The 24,485-nt window shown below is 42.7% G+C and overlaps 1 protein-coding gene across 2 annotated transcripts in view; it reads left to right on the forward strand.

Moving 5' to 3' along the window:
• The window catches only part of abcc3 (ATP-binding cassette, sub-family C (CFTR/MRP), member 3), a 46,012-nt gene extending 21,892 nt beyond the window's left edge, over positions 1-24,120 (forward strand). The window contains exons 13-31 of one of the 2 annotated variants that reach the window (XM_088324145.1): positions 1,118-1,264; positions 1,340-1,427; positions 1,682-1,748; positions 1,814-1,940; positions 3,378-3,554; positions 3,927-4,094; positions 4,198-4,393; positions 5,166-5,271; positions 7,821-7,977; positions 8,056-8,263; positions 9,768-10,078; positions 13,830-14,029; positions 17,094-17,220; positions 17,307-17,408; positions 18,527-18,673; positions 18,773-18,931; positions 21,060-21,226; positions 21,290-21,484; positions 23,506-24,120. In XM_088324145.1, coding sequence (XP_088180271.1) covers positions 1,118-1,264; positions 1,340-1,427; positions 1,682-1,748; positions 1,814-1,940; positions 3,378-3,554; positions 3,927-4,094; positions 4,198-4,393; positions 5,166-5,271; positions 7,821-7,977; positions 8,056-8,263; positions 9,768-10,078; positions 13,830-14,029; positions 17,094-17,220; positions 17,307-17,408; positions 18,527-18,673; positions 18,773-18,931; positions 21,060-21,226; positions 21,290-21,484; positions 23,506-23,614 — 2,958 coding nt within the window. In that variant the 3' untranslated portion in view covers positions 23,615-24,120. Of the gene's footprint in view, positions 1-1,117; positions 1,265-1,339; positions 1,428-1,681; positions 1,749-1,813; positions 1,941-3,377; positions 3,555-3,926; positions 4,095-4,197; positions 4,394-5,165; positions 5,272-7,820; positions 7,978-8,055; positions 8,264-9,767; positions 10,079-12,037; positions 12,352-13,829; positions 14,030-17,093; positions 17,221-17,306; positions 17,409-18,526; positions 18,674-18,772; positions 18,932-21,059; positions 21,227-21,289; positions 21,485-23,505 lie in introns of both variants that reach the window. The other variant, XM_088324144.1, reaches the window with a different exon arrangement.
• The last annotated feature ends 365 nt before the right edge of the window (positions 24,121-24,485 follow it).

Genomic DNA, 24,485 nt, shown 5'->3' on the forward strand with positions numbered 1-24,485 from the left:
ATACACAGACACCATCAACATTAAATATATGGTAATAACAAAATGTCCAATTGACAGCGTCTTGAGGTCAACACAAATCATAAGACATTGAAGATAAATGTGTACCACTGAGGTTGCAGATCGAATCTCAGACGGCAGAGCATTCCGCTCCCCCAGGGTCCGAATACAGAACGCTCTCAATCCTGCGGATTTCTTCTTGGCTCTTGGGATCACTAGTAGACCAGCATATTCTGAGACAAGGCCCCAAGCAGGAACATAGAGAGAAATTAAATCTGAAAGCTTTGGGGGGGAAAATCCATGGATAATTTTGCATATTGCCAACAGAACCTTAAAATAAAATCTTAAACTGACAGGGAGCTAATGCTGTTCAGCTAAAATTGGGGTAATGTCATCAAACTTAGTTAACAGCCTAGCTGCAACATTTTGTACCTGCTGCATGTTTTTGATGTTAGACTTTGGGAGATCAGAGTAGATATAATTCTCAAAGTCGGCCAAAAATGCAAAACATATCTTCTGTTCATTTGAATAAACAAATTTTTAATGTGGCATACTACATAAATGTTTGTTTTAAATAAGTTAATATTCAACCAAAGCCATAAATGAAAGAATTGATTATGGTAGTACAATATGTGTGCTTTGCAGTCAAGTTCAGACTGACTTGTAAATATGGTTCAGGATTTTTTTTCAACACTGTAATCAGTATTTTCAACATGCATTAACAATATTATTCAATTTATAAAGAATATGTTGGTCAGGATTTATCATTAGTGTTTTTAAGTTACTGCTCTTTTGTACATTTTCACTTTGTAACAATTTTATGAACAGTTTGGCAACAATGACACTTAAAAATAAACTTGTTTTTTGCGTGAATTTTTCTTTGAATTTCTTTGAAAATCACAATCATCGGTCAGTAGTAAGCTTTTTTGGGAACTGGACCTCAGCATAATTATGTTCTTGATTTATTTGTTTTTTTCACCACCAGAGAAATAATGAGTGAAATAGCTCCAATATTGTTACACAGTATATTCCTAGCTTTAATAGACGAGGTGATTTATTTTGAGTCATCGTTGTTGTAACTAGTCGTTTGTCTCCTGTCTGTTTACCGTTGTGTCCTCAGGTTGCTCTGACCACATTTGCGGTGTACGTAACAGTGGATGAGAACAACATCCTGGATGCCGAGAAAGCTTTCGTGTCCCTCTCCCTGTTCAATATTTTGCGATTCCCGCTCAACATGCTCCCCCAAGTCATTAGCAGCCTAGTGCAGGTACGCCATTTAAAGCTTTTTGTTACAGTTCCTTAGTCACCAGATCCCACCAGATTTTGTTTTCCTGTCTTACAGACAAGTGTGTCACTGAAGCGAATCCAGAACTTCCTGAGTCACGATGAGCTGGACCCAAATTCAGTGAACAGGAAGAACATGGGGTCAGGCAAGTGCAAACAGTTATTTGCTTTTCTCTTCAAAAGATGTCTCATGCCTGACAATAAACGCATTGTCATCAAAGCACATCAATCGTTGGGTAAGGGTGGTGTCGCAACTCCTGCATGCCCGATCACTATTTCCTGCTTGTCCCTTTCAGCCAGTGATACAGGGCATGATGTGATTCTGGACGTAGGACCTAATCTGAGTAATTTGCTAATGTGTCAATTGTCACAATATGCCTGTATTTTTTTTCAATTGTAGAATATTCAGTCAGTGTTGTCAATGGCAAATTCACCTGGGCCAAAGAAGATCCTCCTGTTCTCCACAAGTACGTTCTGTCAAGTGTCATACATGCTAATTTAGGTGGAGGTCTGATCTTTTACTGTGTTTTAGTATTCACGTGTTGGTGCCTCAAGGCTCCCTGCTGGCAGTGGTGGGCCACGTTGGGTGCGGCAAGTCCTCGTTTATTTCTGCCCTGCTGGGGGAAATGGAGAAACTTGAAGGAGATGTTTCCATTCGAGTATGTCTTCGCTACTCGACTTGATTCACAAAAACATTATCAAAGTCGAATTGCCTTTGGAATAAATACAAAATGAATTTATTGCACCAAAGGGCTTATTGATGGACGCAAAATCTCTTACCGTAAATTCCGGACTATAAGCCGCTACTTATTTCCCAAACCTTCAACCCTGCGGCTTATTCAGTGATGCGGCCAATTTATGTAATTTTTCAAACAGCCGCCAGCGGCGCTCGAGTACAAACGGTAAGATTCAGACCGGTGGAATATATGCGCCGAGGAAGGCTGCAACTTCGTAGCTTGTGCACAAATTAAATTTGCGTAGACATATCCTCATCATGCAACTTGAAAATGAAAGCCACATGAGGTAGCTTTCAAGCTAGAAGCCAACAAGCAGTCCGATAAAGAAGGAAACTTTGCGAGCGTGTTGCTAGCGTGTTTTTGACCAAGGGAGCGTTGACGTCGTCTATGTGGCAAAGTTTCTTTCCCATACTGGGGAAGACGACTTTGATGACGTCATGTATAAGGAGGGAGATGAGGACGGTTTACCATGGTTTCTACAACTGTGGTGTGTTTTTTTTAACAGATCTGTTTACCTTGTTGCGAGCGTGTTGTTAGTAGCGTTTTGCTACTCTTCACAGGCACGGTTTGGGATGAAAGTTATAATATTAAAATTAAAGCTTTGAAAACCCTTTCGGTGTACCGTCTTTCTTTGTAAATATGTGTAACCGATGTATAATATGTATTTGCACCTGTACATTTTTGTAATGTATTTATTTGAGATACTTATTCTGATATGTTTTGCAAATTAAAAACGAGGGGCGGAGCAGACGCGGGCTGACGGGAAGAGGGGTAAAGGTGAGTGAGACCTGTTGTTGCGGCGGACAATAATTGATATACATATTTTCCCACCCTTACCTTTGAAAATATAGACTTTTTTTCCTTGGATTAGTTTCAACGGGCACCTGGACTCTGCAGGTCTGCATCAAATATTAAATACCGGTATCATTTTCAGTTCATTTTGGACTGTGTACTTTACATTCAGTTACAGTCGCGGGACTCAAAGCCGGGTTCGGGCTACTTTTGTGATTGTGTTACATGTTTTAATGTGGGCGCGTGCGGCTTATATAAAGGTGCGGCTTGTGTACGTACAAAAGCAGTTTTCCACTTAAAATGTGGTGGGTACGGCTTATAATCAGGTGCGCTCTATAGTCCGGAATTTACGGTAAATAGAAGCAGTCACACCGTTAACAAAGGGACACCTATTTGAGATTTATCTAACAAACAGGCATATTCCTAGCATTTCATAGATTCCTAGCAATTTATTGTGTTGAGTTGATTCACCAATTTTAGCTAACCCCTTTACTTTCCATTTGACACAAAACAGCGTCGCATCAAATTTTTAATAACAGGAAGAGGTTAATTTTTTTTCCCTCTCAGGGCTCGGTGGCGTACGTCCCCCAGCAGGCGTGGATCCAGAACGCCACGCTCCGTGACAATATCCTGTTTGGGAAAGCCTACGATAAGCAAAAGTTCCAGTGCGTTCTGGAGGCCTGTGCCTTAACCCCTGACCTGCAGGTTTTACCAGGGGGGGACATGACGGAAATAGGAGAAAAGGTACTTCCTTTTAGGCTCATTTTCACTCTTCTTGACTGAGAGCTCACATGCTCTGAACTTTGTTGGACCTAATGGATTGGAATTTGATTCGGTTAGTTTATTTTGTTTATTCAAACTACAACCATAAATGTAATCGGGGTAACTGAATGAAAAGGAGCAGAGAGAAGGCCAATCTCATTTTTTTTCTTGATACTTAAAACAAAATAGTATATAGCAAGTTAAACAAGGAACATATTTTACAAAGATAAAACCCTCAAAATGTTGTATCTCAAATTGGGCAAACATTTTTTTCAGTTTATTTTCCTATGATTTTCTTCCAATCTTGTTATCATTTCGCACTTAACTAGCCCTGTGACCTGTCAATCCCCATAGGGCATTAACCTGTCTGGAGGCCAAAAACAGAGGGTCAGTCTTGCCCGAGCGCTCTACAGTGATGCTGATGTCTACCTGCTTGATGACCCGCTATCTGCTGTCGACGCCCACGTGTCCAAACACATATTCGACAACCTCATCGGTCCAGAAGGAGCACTCAAGGGCAAAGTGTGTTCCTATCATCTATGTTCAGTAGTTGCTATGCGATTTCCTCTACTGTTATTTTTTTTTCCAATCGATATTATCATTTTTACTTGCTCTCTTAACTCAGACACGTATTTTGGTGACGCACGGCATCAGCTACCTGCCCCAAGTAGACAATATAGTGGTGATGGTGGACGGCAGGGTGTCTGAAATGGGTTCGTATCTGGAGCTGCTCCAGCAAAACGGAGCGTTTGCAGAGTTTCTTCGAAACTACGCCCTGGATGACTTGGTAGAGGAGGAGGAGGACGAGGAGGAGGCCACAGGTGACATATGAAATTGACAGTATGACAATGTTATGGCTTAACTATCAGGTTATCAGTTTATCTTGAATCTTTTTACAACATATGTTCACTGAGAGGCAGCATGACGGCGCAGTGGTTAGTGCGTGTGCTGGACAGTTCTGAGGTTATGAGATCGAAACTTCCTGTGTGGAGTTTGCATGTTCTCCCTGTGCCTGCGTGGGTTTTCTGCTGGCACCCCGGTTTCCCCACAAATTCCAAAGACATGCATGTCAGGTTAATTGGCCGGTCAAAATTGTCCCTAGGTGTGAATGAGCGAGTGAGTTGTCTGTCTCTGTGTGCCCTGCGACTGGCTGGCAACCAGATACCTGGGATGGGCTCCAGCACCCCCGTGACCCTACTGATGATAAGCGGCGCAGATAATGGATGGATGTTTACTGTGATCACCAAGGATATTTGATGATGGTATTTATTTTAATAATTTTACTCATACATTTTATTTCTAAATAGTTAAAGAAATACCACAAATACAAACAAAGCCTAGAGTAAGTTGGTTTTCTTTATAGTATTGTTTTTGAAAGATGAGATTTAACATATTAATTTGAAGCAATTTTTTTAAAGAGACTCTCCATATGAGTGGGATGCAAAAAAAAATTTTTTTGCCCTGTACAGAATAAATATGCACACATTAATTACTGTTGACAAACAGCATTAGCAGTAGTCAAAACTTTGGCTTTTAAGCCTCACGGTTAATAGTGAAACCGATTTAGTTTGATGCTCGATTTTTTTCTTACAGAGAAAGTTATCGATGAGGACTTGTTCCCCGAAGATACCTTGAGCAACCACATAGACATGGTGGACACTGAACCAGGGATCAATGAAGCTAAGAGAAAATTCATAAGGTACTACAACATGGATCCCTAAATTTCTTCACACAGGGCTTTTTAATTATATTGACATCTTGTAATGAATAAAATTGATCATTACCAGTGTTGGGCACGTTACAGTTACTTTAAAAAACATAATTAGTTATAGTTACTCACGAACTACTCCTTCCAAAAGTAATTGAGTTATTACTTAAATTACTCTATAGTAACTAGTTAACAGGGAAAGTAACTATTTCCGTTATTTTGAAATAAGTTGTTGAATGAGCAGTATTTGAGTCGGTTGAATAGAGAAACACAGATAAGTTGTCTTATTGAACCTTGTAATATTTATTGCACCTCACCAGCAATAGATTTATCCTATACTTGAAGTGCAACAAATTTAAACCGTTAACAATATAATAAAGTAACACCCGGCAGGAAATAATATAAAATTTGTTTAATAAGTTAAATGGAAAAAAAGAAACAGAAAAATACAATCACTAAAGGAAAATGTCATGTCCTGCACGGTTGTCATGGCGCCCAGCTGCCCCCGCCCCTTGACACCGGCTGACCTGCATTTCCTGATTACTCCTATGGGTACATAAACGCGCCTTTTGGAACTGCCCTTTGCCAGATCATTGTTTACCCTTGTTGAAGACTTGATGATACCTGTTTATTCTTGTTGTGCTTGTTGGACTTTGTTGCACTTCGGTGTAACATTCTGAGAGATTCCTGCAAGTTCTGTTTAATCCCGCTAAATGCCTAGTCTGTAGTTTTGCCTGCATTTGAGCCTGCTTTGTTTTGTTTTTGGTCCGCTTGTGTGTTGGACAACTTTGCTTTCTCAATTAAAGTGACAGATCGTCTACGCAAATGAGTTCCAACTTCCTGCTTCCCGGTCCGTTTCAAGACAGAAAAGAGAGCTTAAAGAAGAAAAAAATAAACAAATTGACACTGAAAAACACTGAAAATATGATTAAAACATTTCTAATCTACAAAAAATATATATAGCATATCTCACAATTGTAAATTTTTTTGCTCAACAACAGCTTATTGACCAATCATAAGAGAAAAAAGGCTTCTCGAAGGGAACCAGCTGTTGATTTTTGGGGAGCCGGCTCCTAGAGTCGTTTCGTTTGCCAACGACACGAGTCGGTGGCCGCCGCATTCACCAATTTTTCACCTTTTCTTTTGAGGTGTTATTAGATACTGTATTCGTAATCACTATCTAACTAAATAAAAGTCCCTATTTTGAATGATGACATGATCCAATATATGAGACATAAACATTACTGAGGAGAGTGGAAAACCGTGCCGCTAAAAACAGTATTGGGTGTGCCAAGGGGGGCATGGCGCGTTCTGCTACCAAAGTAATGCAGCGGCGGAAAAAATGATTCATTAGATTACCCTGTTACCAGAATAAATCACGCAACGGCGTAACAATGGTCACTACAATGAGTCTAAGCAGGCACCCAACAGATGATGGAATCGTTTTGATAGTACAGACGCTGCCCTACCTACGAACGAGGTTCCGGACGATCATTCATAAGTTGAATTTGTTCGTAAGTTGCTTCAGTGCTACATTTTGTATGGAATGCTTGTTTAAGGTTTATATAAGTATTTTGGGGCGTCAGTAGCTCAGGAGGTAGAGCGCTCGTCTTGGGATCCCGGGATCCCAGTTCGAATCCCGGCTCGTCCGTGTTACATGTCGAAGTGTCCTTGGGTAAGACACTGAACCCCTAATACCCCCAATAAGCAGGTTAGTGCCTTACATGGCTGCAAGGCCACTATTGGGAAATGTGGAGCACATTGTAAAGCGCTTTGGAAGGTCATTGACTTGAAAAGCGCTACATAAATGCAGATCATTTCATTTTTAAGGCCTGTAGAAGTAACCTGTGTTGTTTTTTTTTACTAAAAAACAAACATTTCATACAATAAAATGCTTTATAAAGTTAAGTTTAACTTACTTTTGGAAGATGAGCTTCAAGAGTTAGGCGACTTCCTCCTCCGTTTTGGAAAGTGGCCAAAAAAAAGTGATCTAACCATGTTCTCAACCGCATTAAGCTTTCTTATTCCACTTTCATTTCAAAAGAAAAGGCTCGACCCTTCTTTACACTTTACACCAACCATATTGAATGGATGCATGAGATATTAAACAATAAATATGTAAATGTTCTTAGCGCTGGAGATTCAGTATAGAATGTTTACACACGAACTAGGAATAGGAAGCGGCTTTTGTTCTTCGGAGTGGATGCTGGGTGACCTCTCACAGTGCCACGCACTGGAGCAGCGGAAAGAAGCACTATATTAATGTCCTGTACTCCGAAAAAGGTAGTACACCATACAAAATCTAACTTCCAGCAATGTCCGAATATTTTTCGACATCCCCAAAAAAATGTTTGTATCTACTGTTTTTCGTAACTCAAATGTTTGTAACTAGGGGAGCGTCTGTACATGTTACGTTTTAGTGGCATTCAGTGGTAAACACGTTGAATGCACATGGCCGATTACAAATTGTAGTAAAAGCACGATCTAACAAAGATTGAAAGAAATGACACAAGCTCAAATACACAACTCTTCACTCGAAGGCAAATCAGCATGGTTTCGGCGGACGGCGAGACCCCAAAATCGCGCTCAGTAAAGAGGCATGGCTGCAGTCAGAGGAAGCAAGCAGAGCTGCCCGACAAGAAGCAATCACACGGGATGGAAAAACTCATCCAGGCGGAGACTGCGGAAACGGGCCGGGTTTGTTTGATTGCAGAATGAGTTCCCGCTGAAAACACTGCGGTATAAAAATCACACGCTGATTTTTTTTCTCTTCAGGTCAAATTGAAAGTGTACTTGGAGTATGCCAAGGCAGTAGGCCTGGTGCTATCGGTGCTGATCTGCTTTTTATACGGCTGCCAGAGCGCGGCTGCCATCGGAGCCAACATTTGGCTAAGCGACTGGACGAACGACGCCTTGCGCAATCGGACCGAGGACAATGTCAACATGAGAGTGGGTGTGTATGCAGCGCTCGGCATCACCCAAGGTAAGCAAGCATTTTGGGGCGTGGCTTTTTCACCAGTTACTTCCATTCATCAACTGCATTGAATTGGACAGGAGTTCAAATGCTTGGCTTGGTGTGTGACTGCTCTTTTGTTCGCCATGCTGCCGTTACGCACCTTTGCTTTTTGTGCACACGGCACGTTACTTAAGGCCCCCAGCGTTGTCTGATATGTTTGCAGTTTGTCTCAAAGCACAAGCAGGGTGAGATCGGACAATAGAATATTTGAATTCTGCAAATTAGGGATTTAGGCACTATTTTTAAACTCTAAATTAGTTGCCAAGTTTCTGTGATTTTTTTTTTCCCCTCCAATGCCATAGAACTGACGATGTCCATTTTTAATGTTTCTATCGACACAATTATGAACTTATTGTCAGCAATTATTAAGATAGAGAGATAGATACTTTATTCATCCCCGTAGGGAAATTCACACTTCCAGCCGTATCATTAACATGATCGCCTCGGGGTGCTGTGTTGTAGTTTAGCAACAGTGGAGTGGATGACGTCACACGCTAGGCCGAAAGTTCGACGTCCCTGCAGCAGATGGAAATCTTTGTGCGCAGGGTTACACCACCTCGTGTTCACGTTGATAGCGAGTCCACCTCCTCTCTGCTTCCCGCAGGCTTTTGTGTCTCTGTCTGCCCTAACAGCGCTGAAGCCGGGTAGCTCCACGTTAGCGTCCGGGATGCTAGACGTGAGCCACGTTTCCGTAAAACACAGTAAACTGCACTCCCTGTGCGCATTGATGACTTTCACCAGCACAAACAGTCCCTCGGTCTTATTTGGTTGAGAGTTCACATTTACCATGATTACGGACGGTACCGAAGGCTTATAACGCAGCTAGCCGCTTAGCCTTCACCTTAGCTCCGGCTTTGCAGCCACGAGAGGGCCCCCTCATCACGCCGGCACGAGAATTCTTCAGGGCAAGGAGTTGATACCTCGAATAAACGCATTTTTGTGCGTTAAAACCCATAACGATAGGATAGAAAGTAATCCAAAGTGTAGTTGTCAAACAGGACAAAAAACACCGAAGATAAAAGCAGACACTTAAAACAATAAATCACAAAAAGAATGAAATAACACGGAGCCGCTGGAAAGGCTGCCGCTCGCGGCGGCGCATACGATGTACTAAGTGATCATACGTAGGACAATAAGTAAGTTATTTTCAAACAGTGTGATGCTTTCTATGTTTTTTTTGCGGTAAATATATTTTTGTCAAATATTGATCAAGGTACCCTAATAAATTTGAAAAATTATAGTTATTCAAATGTCTTTTTTTGTGATCGGACACTTTCCCATCACTGCACGCATCCAAAATGGTAGTTTTGTCAAAAAGCACAGACTGGATAATGTTTGAATCTCAAATTATATTTGCCTGGCTTTTGCATATTGAGCTTGCTGTCTTGCTGCATCTCAGATCTGCCGATTGACGAGAGCCCTATTCCTCCTTTTCCCCCTCAACCTATTCTTTTTGTGAACTAAACCCCAGGTGTCCTGGTCATGATCTCTTCCTTTACGCTGGCTATGGGCAACATTGGGGCGGCCCGCAAGCTGCACCACAACCTGCTGGCCAACAAACTTCACACGCTGCAGTCGTTTTTCGACACCACCCCCATAGGCCGCGTCATCAACCGCTTCTCCAAAGACATCTATGTGATCGACGAGACACTCCCGTCCACCGTGCTCATGTTCCTGGGCACCTTTTTCGTTTCCCTCTCCACCATGATCGTGATCGTTTCCAGCACGCCCATCTTTGCGGTGGTGGTCGGGCCACTGGCTCTGGTGTACATCTTTGTGCAGGTATCGGGCATGGAGTGAAGCGATGCTAGCTGTGTGCATGTTTGCAATTGTCTTAATGCTTCGGCGTTTGCTCTGTCTTTTGTTTCCATCGTCTATTTTTCTACAGCTTGATCTATGCTGAGAATTGCTTCTTCATTCTGCTTTTCTGTTGAGCTCACATTCTTGTTAACTAACCTAAACACACTAACACGATGGTCGGCAACCTTTTGGGTACCATGGACCGGTTCATTGTCTGACAATATTTTCATAGCCCAGCTCGAGGTGCGGGATTAAACATATTTGTCCGTCCAACATTTATCACAATAACAGAATTAATAATAATAATAATGAGTGTAAATTGTGTATTATTTTGATCTCCACGTAACATCACACCAAAATCACAATCATTCACTTTCCGAACCGCTTACCCTATTAAGGGACTCTTGGGTTCTAGGTGTCATGACCCAGAATGGAATCTCGGACCCAATTGCGTTCGTTTTAAAGGAATCTTTATTGGATTGAGCTGACAGAGCTGGCTTTGGAAGCCGATGGTTGTCGGTCGCTAGCAGCGTTGGACGGAACAGCAGTTCCGTGACAGGTAGGCAGAATCAATACGTCTTAGCGGGCAGGTCGATGGCCAGGGCAGGAGAGTAGATCGTAAACGCGGGGCAGAAACAGGTCGGAACCGAAGGCAGGAATCAAAACAGGAGAGTAGTCTTTGGTACTTGGTAATCTGGCGAAACACACAGGAACACAGAAGTACGGTCTGACGTCCTTCTCTGGGCGCTGACCCCATAAGAAGAGAACGTCAGCCAATCAGAGAGCGCGCTCCAGCGCGCCAAACGATTGCCACAGGTGTCTTCACTTTGGCAATCATGACACTAGGCCTATCCCAGCAATGTTTTTGCTGAAACCAGAGTGCCCGAGGGGCACAGGGAACACATGCAAATCAAACACAAAGGGGCCGGTAACTGGAATTAAACCTTGAACCCCGAAACTGCGAGGCGGACATGGTAATAGCAACACACCTTTTGCCGCTATAATAACGTTTATTGCAAAACATCACGTCGATCTGCGTGCCAAGTGATCCATGCATCCTCCAACTGTTTTGCCAAAGGTTTTTCTGTAGTGGCAAGTTTTTTTTTTTACATGACATAGTTTTCTAGCTGATTGGCTATAAGAGCAAAAGTTAAGTTTGATTTATCCTTCACTGTGTCTTTCATGGGTGGTAATCCAAGTTTCCTACGAGAGAGTTGGACCTCCGGACAGATAACCGTGCCCGCCCGTGCTAACCACACGGATTTTAATCTAATGGTATGTCACGGCGGCATGGTGGTTAGCGCGTGTGCGGCACAGTTCTGAGGTCATGGGTTCAAATCCAGCTACCAACCTTCCTGTGTGGAGTTTGCATGTTCTCCCCGTGCTTGCATGGGTTTCCTCCGGCCACTCCGGTTTCCTCCCACATTCCAAAAACATGCATGTTAGGTTAATTGACCGGTCCAAATTGTCCCTAGGTGTGAATGAGCGAGCGAATTGTCTGTCCCTCTGTGCCCTGCGACTGGCTGGCAACCAGTTCAGGGTGTCCCCTGCCCACTGCCTGAAGATGGCTGGGATGGGTTCCAGCACCTCCATGACCCTACTGAGGATAAGCGGTACAGATGATGGATGGTTGGATGGATGTTACCACCTCAAACCCCCCGCTTCAAGTTCAGTCTGAAATGTAGCAGTGTCAGTAAAACTACGAGTAAAAATATTCAACTTATTTTTCTTTCTGTGCGGACCGGGATTTGTCCACGGTCCGGGGGTTATCGACCATTGCACTAACACAAAGCTGTCATCCCAAGTAGAACTCTTGCTCCTTTCAGTGGTGAAGATGAGCCAATGCAGATGAATTGAAGGGGTCATGTGACTAGTGTCCCTGGAGCCATGGTTTTGAGATGAGGATCCGAATCTGGTTAACATAACTTGCCCATCCGCCAGGTGTGCTCCTGTTGGTTAACTCCCTGCTGTGGCAGTGCTACGGTACGGTGCGGGCAGCGAAGCAGACGCACTGCGAGCTGCTACGGGGGGTCCTGCGAGCGCCGCAGGCTTTCTTTGAAAGCAACCCCAGCGGCCGCTTACTCAACCGCTTCAGCAAAGACACAGACGCCATAGATTCTCTCATCCCACACCAAATTGAAATATGGATACGCACTTGCTGGTACACGCTGAACGTACTGATCGTATGCTCTGCCCTCACGCCGCTATTTCTCGTAGTGGTAGTCCCCCTAACGCTGCTGTATTGGTGGGTTCAGGTAAATAAGAAGTCCGCACGTGCCTTTACATGCGTGTCTGATGAGAGAGAACGTGTGCTGGTGTCGACTCTTCTGGGGCTGCTCCTGTAATGATAACACAGTTGAAATGCTCTGGTGGCAGACCTAACAGTAGATATTGGATGTGTCCTTTGCTTTGGGTCCTGAAATGTTTGGGTCTCTGCTTGAATAACAAAAGTTCACGGTGTTTTACCTGACCCAAAGAAACTCTAAGAACGGGGTAAGCTCTTTGATGACAGGACATTCATTTCCCCTGCATGGCGTCTCTGGTCCCCACTTGTGTTTCCCTGTTCTCAGTGCTTTGCGGACCTCAATCCAAGTCAAACTCCTCACTAACCCTAAAACAATCATCATGTTTGAATTTAGGGCCCTTCAGCTTTGTGATGTAATAGTTTAAGTCAGGGGTCGGGAACCTTTTTGCCTCAAAGAGCCATAAAAGCTAAATATATTAATTTTATTTTGGGAAAGAGCCACACCATATATTATGAGACAAATTTACTAAATTGCTAAACCCGCGCCCCAGACAAAAGCTTAGTCTTCAGCACATTTATTTATGATGATTTGATAAAAATGATGAAAAGAAAATAATGCCAGAGCCTGTGTCCCAAAATCAACAAACATACCACTTGAAACTTGTCTCTTTCTTGTAATTACTCAAGATCGGTTAAACTCATTTGGACCCTTTTTTCATACATATTGGCTTCAAAACCAGATGCAAGCAGTTATTTTGTAAAAACGTCACAACATTCTGCAAACAGGGAGCCTGATGTGCTTACCTTTGGTGCAGACGGCGTAGGGCGAGAGATGGGAGGGAGTGCTTGCACTTTTTGCATAGCTCCACCCAAGACTCCCACTCCCCCAATCAAATAACTTTAAATTATCTTCCGGTGTTTTGGCGTATTTACAGTTTGTTCTGTGGATTTCATAATAAGGTAACAGATTATATAGTGAGCTTTTATATAAAGGATTCTTTAGCGTTGTACAGCCAAAACGAGTTTTTTTTTTATTTTTTGTTTTTTTGGTGTGACACCTTGACTGTAAATTTTTTTGAAAAACGTGCCCTATATAATCTGCAAAGTACTGCTTTGCAATTCAGCTTTGGTTTGGCTTTGCGTGTATCTGAACAGGGTTAATGGCTCAAGTTTTGAAAGAGATGGAGAAAATTTGCATGCTATCAAATTTGTCTCCGAGCCACAGGTACTCACGGAAAGAGCCATATATGGCTCGCAAGCCATAGGTTCCCGACCCCTGGTTTAAGTTGTCGCATGTCAATCTTTGTTGACTCATTTCATGTCACATACATTACTTTTTAGGAAAGACAAATACCTTGCAGGCTTTTGGTTACCGCAAGCTTTGCATAGTGTGTAAATGCAGAGGTGTGACTTTGCCGTGTGCTATTTTCGCCAGCCTGTGCAAATTACGGCTTTGCAAGTTCCTGTTTTTGTTTTTTCTCACCACAGAGATTTTATGTGGCAACGTCTCGGCAGCTGAAGCGTTTGGAGTCGGTCAGCCGCTCGCCTATTTATTCCCATTTCTCAGAGACGGTCACCGGGGCCAGCGTCATCCGAGCTTTTGGCAGGAATGCCACCTTTGTGGCCCTGAGCGATGTCAGGGTGGACGACAACCAAAAGAGTTACTACCCGGGCATCGTGTCCAACAGGTGATTGTTTTGTTTTTTTTGCGACAATGGAAAAATTGACTTTCCGTAAAGAGAAAGTTTAATTTTAATGATGAACATGTAATTATTTATTTCCATTTTTTTGATACTTAAAGGCCCACACATATGATTTACCATATAGGCTCTGTCACTTAAATTCCAATCTGAAAACGCCTTAATGGACAGTGTGTATTATTTATGTCGCAGTATCTTGTTATGCAGGGGTATCCAACGTGGCGCCCGTGGTTGGGTTCTGATAATAGCTCACCAGCAGTGTTCCCTCTAAGCTGCGCGCGTGCGCACAAGAAAATCTATCCAGCGCACAAAAATGAGGGCTCAAAATTACTAATTAAGAAGCGACTCAAGTCAAAGTTACAGTGCATGAAGGTAATAATACACGGGTTCCCCCGACGCTGTGTCCTAAATGCGGTATTTTGAAGTCGAGTCGAAGGAGAACGAAGTTGAGTAAAGTTAGTAGAGTTTGTCGGGGAACCGACTTCTTCGGCTCGGCTCACTAAAAGGAACCGGCTCTTTCGGGTCCTAAACGGCTCTTCAGGTTGTTTTTGCTTCTTTAATCCCAACATGACCAAATATTATGTAAAATTATGCACAAAATGACTTAAAGGAAGGGGGGAATAGAACAAAAAAGAAAAAAATACCAAAATGAAAAAGTAGTGAAAAGCTGAGAAAAAAGACAGAAAAGGAAGAGAAAAAAAGAAGGAAAAATTTTAGGAAAAAGCCAGAAAAAAAGAAAAGAAAGAAATGTAGGAAAAAAAGTAAATAGAGAACAAAAAGAAAAAAGTAACAACTAGGAAGATTTTTTTTTAAAGGAATTTAAAAAAAGGAGGAAAAAAACACGGAAAAAAGAAGAAAAAGTTTGTGTTGCATTCAAATCATTTCCAATTATATCAAGTGAATCTTGTTGCCAACATTGTACTTCCACTAAAAAATGTGATTAAGTACAGTTCTGTATCTTACAACCGACTAAATAAGCCCCCAAAAATGTTAATATTATGCGACAAAATATATCGGGAAATAAAAAGAAATGGATATCTTGTGAAAGAATTGTAAGAACAAACGACGTTTGTAGGCCGTACAACCTTTGCAATAGTACATGAGTCAATTCAATCAAAAGAGAAAAATAATTTTGCATTGCCGGAAACTCAGCAAAACGTAACTTGATGTTAAGTTTTGGACATGTTTGATAATTAATTATCTTGCCACACTTGGGATTATGGTTGCTCACTGTTGTTTCAAGCGCTGCTCACGGACTTTGTGTGAACGCTCAGACCCGTGGAAAATTAGAGGGAACATTGCTCACCAGTGATCGGTAATTGTGATTTTCGAGGAATTTATTTGTTCCTGACTGGTGTGATGTGTAAGTGGTTGACTGAGCCTATATTAACTCTACCTCTTATAATTACAAGCTAGTATTAACATAGTAACACCACAGTAACATGTAACGGGAAGTACGTCTCAGCTTCAAATATGTCAGTGACCCTCGGTGTTGTAGAATGAAAAACAAGTGCTAAAAAATACTAAGAAGAATACCGACTACAAAGTCTCAAATTGACATAACTGCACCATTTTTCTTCTCATATTTTTGCCAGCCTTTTGCAAGGGTTTTGTTTTTTAGGGTTACCCATAGTAGCAAAATTGTGGTCAATTATGTCAGCTCCCTCTTGGTGAGGCTCAAGTTTGGTCAAATAAATGTAAATTTCTTGACCTACAAGTTTTTTTTAAATGCATGTTATAAGATAGTTCATGTATTTTCCCCTATTATTAAAATCTGTATTGTTTTAATGTCTCCCAGGAAGTGCTAAATAATACACATTGTCCCTTTTATTTTTTATTTTTGCAAAATCAGGAAATTTTTGAAATTGAGCCAATAGCGTCATCTGTTTGTAATTCCATGTACTGCAGTTTTGTTTTGTTTTTAATCTTAGAGTGGGGGAGGCCGTTTTAGCTGTTAACCGTAGTTAGCTAAAATTGATCACACCCTAAACAGGATAAGGTCTGTTTGAACCTCAACATTAGTGAGGGCAAGCTCCAGCCATAGACCTGCATGTGCTGTCTTGCCTCCAACAAATCACTGTGTGGATGCAAAACAACTCTCTCCAACTAAACTCAGACAAGACTGAAGTCAATGTCTTTGGCCCACAAAAACCCAGAGAAAGTGTCATCAGTCATCTGGAATCACTTAGTTTAAAAGCTAAAAATCAGGTTAGAAATCTCGGGGTAATAATGGACTCAGACCTAAACTTTGACAACCACATTAAATCCATAACATCATCAGCCTTTTACCATCTCAAAAACATTGCCAGAATCATAGGTTTATTGTTTAAACCAGACTTAGAGAAACGTATCCATGCATTTATCTCTAGCAGGTTAGACTACTGTAACGGCCTTCTGACTGGACTTTCTAAACGAGCTGTAAGACAGCTGCAGAACATCCAGAACGCTGCTGCTCGGGTCCTGACTAGAACCAGGAAGTACGACCATATTAGTCCTGTGCTCAGGTCTCTGCACTGACTTCCTGTCGCTCAGAGAATAGACTTTGAAACAGCTCTGCTGGTGTATAAATCTCTTCATGGTCTAGCACCAAAATACATCTGTGACATGTTGGTCCCATATGAACCATCTCGGACCCCGAGAACCTCAAGGACAGGCCTTCTGCTGGTGCTCAGAGCCAGGACTAAACAGGGTGAAGCTGCGTTTCAGTTCCATGCAGCTAAAGTCTGGAATAGTCTTCCTGATGACCTCAGACAGGCGTCTACTCTGACTGTGTTTAAGTCCAGGCTGAAAACAGCTCTGTTCAACTGTGCATACAACTGAAAGGGTTCTATCTGCACTCTTCACTTTTACCTTATTTTAATTCATTGATTTTATTATATTTTAAATTTTCAATGTCTTTTATTGTGTGTTTTTAACCTGTCTGCCATTTCTGTAAAGCACTTTGAATTGCCTTGTGTATGAATTGTGCTATACAAATAAACTTGCCTTGCCTTGCCTTAAAAGACTCAATATATATATTTTTTTCTTAAATATTACCAATATCATCCCGCAGGTGGCTGGGCGTGCGTATCGAATTCATCGGCAACTGCATCGTCTTGTTCGCCGCTCTGTTTGCCGTCACTGGCAAGCACGACCTCAACCCCGGGCTGGTGGGGCTGTCTGTGTCCTATGCTTTGCAGGTACCATCCATATCGGGAAGGACTGTATTTTGTCTCTTTTGCAGTTAATTTGAACTTCATTCTCCTTAATTTCTGCGTGTTTGCAGGTGACCATGTCTCTGAACTGGATGGTGCGGATGAGTTCTGACCTGGAGAACAACATCGTAGCCGTGGAACGGGTCAAGGAATACTCCGAGACCAAGACTGAGGTACCTGCGTCTTGCGGTTTCCACAGCTGATGAAACCTCCCTGGAGGACAAAAACTGACACATTAATCAAATAATGCATCTGTAGATATGCTTTGGGCAGCACGGCGGCGCAGTGGTTAGTGCGTGTGCGGCACAGTTCTGAGGTCATGAGATCGAACCTTACTGTGTGGAGTTTGCATGTTCTCCCTGTGCTTGCGTGGGTTTCCTCCGGGCACTCCGGTTTCCTCCCACATTCAAAGACATGCATGTCAGGTTAATTGGCTGGTCTAAATTGTCCCTAGGTGTGAATCAGCGAGCGAATTGTCTGTCCCTGTGTGCCCTGCGATTGGTTGGCAACCAGTTCAGAGTGTCCCCTGCCCACTGCCCATAGACAGCTGGCATGGGCTCCAGCACCCCTGCGACCCTACTGAGGATAAGCGGTGCAGATAATGGATGGATAGATATGCTTGTTAAAAAACTGAAAATAATATAGGGACACTGCGTAGTATTTAACACTTCATAGTGGTAAAAAATTGATATAAAATAATATGCATTTTTTAATACTCTTTGGTCGAGAATTGAATTTATTGCACAAAACATGAGGCTCACCTAGAGGGAGCTGACATAATCGTGCCACACCTTGCTGCTACCCGAACAGTAAAAAACACGTAAAGGATTCGGTAAAAATGTTTTGAAGAAAAATGGTGCAGTTTGATCATTCTGTGTCTCCATAGTTTGTATTCTTTGTGCGTTTGAGCACTTGTTTTCGGTTGCATTAAACAATGCAGCTTAATATAGTGGGAAAATCATACACACTGTCCCTTTAAGTATAACAAATAGTACAAATAAAGTTTTTGGGGGGGAAATATAGAAATAGATTGTTGTTTTTATTTCCACAGTGATAAGTTTATAGTTTCGTAGACTCTCAAAATAAGGAGACAAGACATCATTGAATTTTTGAACTAACAAGAAGAACAGGGGAAAGCCCAAACCTCAGATAACAAATTCTAACCTGTTCTAAAAGCCCTCCCCTGATCTTTTTCTTCTTATTAAATCTCCCAGGTTACAAACGTAGGTCTGCCTTTTTTGTAACCTAGATGTTGAGTTAAGAGTTCATCTATTTTGTTGAACTGCAAAAGGCTCCCTGGGAAATCGAGGACAAGAAGCCGCCACCCGAATGGCCCATGCAGGGTAACGTGGAGTTCTATAACTACAGCGTCCGCTACCGCGAAGGGCTGGACTTGGTTCTGAAAAACTTGACGCTGAGCGTTAAGGGAGGAGAGAAGGTAAAGTATGACTGCAAAAAGGAGGAGGTTTAAGGTGATGGAAGTATAAGCTGTCATCTCCTCCTCGTCCTCCTTGTCCCCTACCCTAATTACCGTCAGGTCGGCATTGTGGGTCGAACTGGGGCCGGCAAGTCTTCCATGACCCTCTGCCTCTTTCGTTTGCTGGAAGCCGCTCAAGGCCTGATCAAGATAGACGACGTGACAATATCTGAGATCGGCCTTCACGATCTCCGATCCAAGCTGACCATCATCCCACAGGTAATGTTTTTTTCTCAGTTTTGCACCTAAAACAGGGGTTGAGCAAACTTTTTGAGTAGCGAGCTGCATTGGGTTGAAAAAAATGTCTTTGGGGCCGGGCCGGAAAAAAACATTATTTTTTTTTGTATATGCTGGTTAAGAGTCTTAATTTCTCGGCAATACATAAGGAAAGAGGATAGCATAAGCCAATCCTTCTTTTCTTGTTTTCATTAACCTGCATAAGTTATGTTTCATTGTCTCCAACTGGTTTTAAAAATCTCTAAAAATAAATTGTATTTATAAATAGCTTCTTTTTTAGGGGACTCATCTCATCTCATTAGCCGTACCGCTTATCCTCTTTAGGGTCGCGGGGGGGCTGGAGCCCATCCCAGCCATCTCCGGGCAGTGGGCAGGGGACACCCTGAACTGGTTGCCAGCCAATCGCAGGGCACACAGGGACAGACAACTCATTTGCTCATTCACACCTATGGACAATTTGGACCGGCCAATTCACCTGAAATGCATGTTTTTTGGAACGTGGGAGGAAACCGGAGTCCCCGGAGGAAACCCACGCAAGCACGGGGAGAACATACAAACTCCGCACAGGAAGTCTGGAGCTGGATTTGAACCCACGACAGGTTCCCATGACATGAACTGTGCCGCACAAGCGCTAACCACTGCAGCGCCGTGCTGCCCTTTAGGGGACTCATTTTGATCATTTGCATTGAAAACCCCAATGTAATAGGTTTAATATTTCATTACTGTCACGACCAGAACGGAATCAGGACCCAATTGTGTAACGTTAACTACAAGTTTTATTGAAAGAAAGAGGGGCGGCAGTAGCTCAGGAGGTAGAGCGATCGTTTTAGGATTAAGGGATCCCAGTTCGAATCCCGGCTTGTCCGTGTTACATGCCGAAGTGTCCTTGGGTAAGACACTGAACCCCCAATACCCCCAATAAGCAGGTTAGCAGCCTTACATGGCTGCACAGATCATGGCCGCTATTGGGAAATGTGAAGCACAATGTAAAGCGCTTTGGGAAGTCATTGACTTGAAAAGCGCTATATAAATGCAGATCATTTCAGTAAGGGCTGCGGTGCTCGCTGGACGCGGGAAGCAAGTCGTTCTCGCAATCGGATTGTGATCCGAATACGGAAGTGGATCTTCCGTAGCGGGCGATGGCGGTGTCAGGGACGGAAAAACAGGTGGATAGCCGGGACAGTAGAGCAAAAGCGTGGTCGGGGTCAAAAACAGGTCTTAAGCCGGGACGGGAGAGCAGACGTGGTCGGCATCAAAAACTGGTCGTAAGCCGGGCCGGGAGAGCAGACGTGGTCAGGATCAAAAACAGGGGAGATCAGGAACAGGCAGGTGGCAAAAACGGGACAGGCGGTAGTCAGGGTCAAAAAGGCTTGCCTTGTAACAAGAGGTTCGCAGACGGACTGAAAAAAGGAGAATGTCAGGACCGGGTTTAAAAAGGGACAGGGAGCCAAATGAAATGGTGATCCAAATTGGTAATCATGATGACAATTGCATGAAATGTTATATTTTAATACATAAATTGATAGTGAAGGGACATAAGAACATAAAAAAACACCAAATAATGCATTTGTATAAGTAGTACTTTTTAACAAATAAATTAGCATGATATTTTTACAATTTTCGTTTTATCAATTTGTTTGCCCACGCCTGAGTTAAATGATTGCTTTCTATTACTTTTCTTCCTTTTATTTGTATTTTCTATGATAATGTTTACTTGAATTTGGGATCTTCTCTGTTAGATTTCATATCCATTGTAGAAGAGAGCTAAATCTTCTTTAAACTACTGTGAAGACATCCAGGTGCTTTTTTTTATAATCGTGTGTTTTTTTTAATCCAGGTGAGGGCATTTGTTTTGCGTTAAACAGTGTGTCAATGACTTCTATTTAAAATCAAATAACATCAGGATGGTTTGTTTCCTCAAATGTTCTCTGGTTGATAAATGGTAGTCAGCAAATATAGCTAGAGTTTGGTTTGGTGACAACCAGTGGACATATGTAAAACTGCTGTCAGCATTGTTTGCGGGCGGAATTAAATCCATTGGAGGGCCTCCCCAGTTTGCCAACCGCTGGTGTGGAATCTGACAGAAGCGTTTGCGGTTCTTTTGTTCCAGGAGCCGGTCCTGTTCTCAGGTACCCTGAGGATGAACCTGGACCCTTTTGAAAAGTACAGCGACAATGAATTATGGAAGGTTCTGCGACATTCACACTTGGACTCGTTTGTCAGCAAGCAGCCGGCCAAACTGGAGATGGAGTGCTCGGAGGGGGGCGAGAACCTCAGGTGAGGAATATGCCACGATCCTCCCCGGAGGCTTCTGTCACCTGACCCGTTTCGTATCTTCAGTGTTGGCCAGCGGCAGTTGGTGTGTCTGGCTCGAGCGCTTTTGAGGAAGTCTCGAATTCTCGTGCTGGACGAAGCCACGGCCGCTGTCGATTTGGAGACCGACAATCTGATCCAGTCCACCATCAGGACGCAGTTTGAAGACTGCACAGTTTTTACCATCGCACATAGACTCAACACTATTATGGACTACACAAGGTCAGCATTTTCAAGTAGTCCATGACCCATTTTCTAAATTTGAATTTCCGGTGAGGTATGAGAGTGTAATTCACACGGCCACTAGATGGGGGTATGACACCGTCTTTGGGTTCAAGAAAGGCCCAATCCCACCACAATATCCCCTGGATATGTAGAGGTTGTGTTCTAAAAATAACCCATGAAGTAGAGACCTTTATTTTTTTACAATTTTTACAATGAAACACTCTATTAAACATTGAACTCAAAGAATAAAGCATTTTTACCCGCCCGGCCATTCAATAAACAAATAAAAGTCCTCTATAATAGAAATAAGAGGGCCTAAAAAATCCAGTACGAACTGACCGGGTATTAAAGCCCGAACCTGCCCGAGCCCTACAAATTAATTTGATCTGAGGGACCGGGCCTGGAGCAAACCCGAATTTTCATATTTTATTTTCAAGGTTAAGTTTTTTTGTGAAAGATTCGAGTGTGTGATAGATTGCGTCCCCCCTTTTGCGCAACTCTGTGCTCGGCTTGGCCCCGTCCGTGCACTTGGCGGGAAAGGGAGACGGAATACATCGCGCAGGTGAATCGTCTGCAAAGAAACATAAATTAAGAACGTTGAGAATTTGCTCAGTTTTTTGAAAAAAGTCAGCGAGAAAGAAGCCCGGTCTGCCCAAACCTAAACTAATGATTGACATTTTAAGCCTGAGCTGAATTCTGTTCAAGGTCAGGCTCGGGCTCAAGATCTTACTTTTACCCTATAATGTACCTGTAATTATTTATTTATTAGTTTTTACCAAGACATACTCTCTTAGGGACTTTCTAGCCAATCAGAATGCAGAGCACATTGCATGTTTAAAATCTGTAAAGCACAAGACCGTGAAAAGCAAACTGCTATATAGCTTTGGGTTACTTCCCCTTCTATTATGACTCACAACACGTGGTAAACTTTCTCTCCTGGCTTTGATCTCCGGCAAAACTAACATAAAATGCGACAGAAACAAAATGAAAACAAATTTTATTCATATTTAGTTTCTTTTGTCTTTTATTAGCATATTTGGTATTGGAGTAATCCAAAAGTAATTGAAAGTAATCCAGTTAAAGTAACCCTACCCAACCCTGGACGTAACATACGCAATAATCGTTCATAACCTTTTTTTGTTTCACTCGATGCAAAACGGTAACATTGGAACTAGTTTAAATAATGAACAGGAGTGTTTAGAGGGGAAGAAGCTAGGGCTATCCTGACCCGTCTTATTTGAAGAGGGCTTGTGTCCCTTACTCTTACCACTCCAGACCACACTTTGAGGAGGAATGGGACAGTCTTTGTCTCCTTTTAAAGTTGTTTTGCTAGGGTTAAGAGCAAAATGAGAGGGGTAAGAGGAATAATGGGATTGAAGTTTTGTTCTTCACTTACTGTAAATCAAAATACACAACTTTTAAGAGCAATTGACAAAAAGTATGTTTTACATTTATTTCAAGCTATTCGCAAATGTCAGGCGGGACAGAAGAAAAACTGAGATCACTTGCACTCGTTTCTTGGTTTTTATTGGAAGGAAGGAATGACGAGGCGTGATTCTTCGATCCGTTGTTTGACGGATTGATGAAGCTTGACAGGCGGGCGAAGGCTTGGCGGGAATGGTCGCGGACAGACGGAATCGTCGTGTTGTTGGTCAGGGCTAGAGAAGAAGGACGTCGTAGTGTTCAGATATGTGATCAGGAATCAGACGGGCAGGGCAGGTCGTAGGCAAATTCGGAAACGGGTCGGCAAGGGAGATCAAGTAGAAAAACGGGAGGCAGGCAAAGAGTCGGAGGTACGGGCTTTCTGAGCAGATGGCAACAGGTAGCATAGTACAATCAGACAGCTAGTTTCCGGAAGCTGAGGAATTATATGGACAGGGTGCGCCAATCAGCTATCCTAGCTGTTGGCGCCAAATTCTGAGCACAGGTGTTCCCGATCCGGGTGATTGTGACAGCAAATGCATGTTCCGACATAGATACTTTCATACTGGATATCTGTCCTGTCTCTGTCGTCACAGAGTGCTGGTGTTGGACAAAGGCGAGATTGCAGAGTTTGATACTCCTTCAAACCTCATCCTGCAACGCGGAGTCTTCTACGGGATGGCCAAAGACGCCGGGCTGGCATAGTCGGGCAGCCTTCAGTCTTAAATAACAGCAATTAGAAGATGATAATCATCACATGAGCTGGTCCAAAACCTTCAAGGATGAGACGGAGATTCATGTCATGAAAACGCCACGGAAAAAACAAGCTTTTTTTTCTCCTCCAGATCCGACAAGAAGTGCCTTCAGTCATCGGAGGGAAGACATCAAGTGAATGTATCATGTTCCAGATTGCAGCCTCTACTGAAAAACAAAATAGGACTACGAAGCCGAGGCATTTTTATCATACGTTTTTTTAAAAAGTACCGTGCCACTGTACTGTCTGCAAAAAGTTTTTGTGATGAACCCTCTTATTTTTGTACCGCATCATTATTTAACTTTTGTGTTTTTGTTGACTGTTTTTTATGCAATAGGGAAATGTGTTCAGTTGATGTGATTCCTTTTATGAACCAAAATCGATCTATAATACTTGAATTCTTCCGTACCACCAACATATGAAATATCATAATTCTTGTATTAAAAATTGAAATATATACTGTATGATTGTCATAAATTCATGATTGGCTGCCAAAGTGCAGGTGCCCCTAAACCGCCAGAGTTGTCAGGGTACCACTTCCTCTCGTATGTCTTGGGCAAATACAGCCTGGCAGCACCCATTCCTCTCCAGGCCGTCTTTTAGGGTATGGGTTTGCTCCGCCACATGAAACAGTAATGGTTACCTGTAGCAGGAAAGCCTCCTGATCTGACTCAAATGAAGCACCTTCATCATTTGGTCTACGTTGTTTTTCGGTTTGAAGCGTCATCCCATTCTTCATAGATGAGCCGAGCCTCGGCATAGATTACGTTAAATAGGTAAAGACTGGGGGCGGCACGGCAGCTGAGTGGCTAACGTGTACGC

The sequence above is a fragment of the Urocampus carinirostris genome, chromosome 19 (genome assembly GCF_059441175.1).
Source record: "Urocampus carinirostris isolate Australia breed hairy pipefish chromosome 19, RoL_Ucar_1.0, whole genome shotgun sequence".
NCBI classification, from domain to species: domain Eukaryota; kingdom Metazoa; phylum Chordata; class Actinopteri; order Syngnathiformes; family Syngnathidae; genus Urocampus; species Urocampus carinirostris.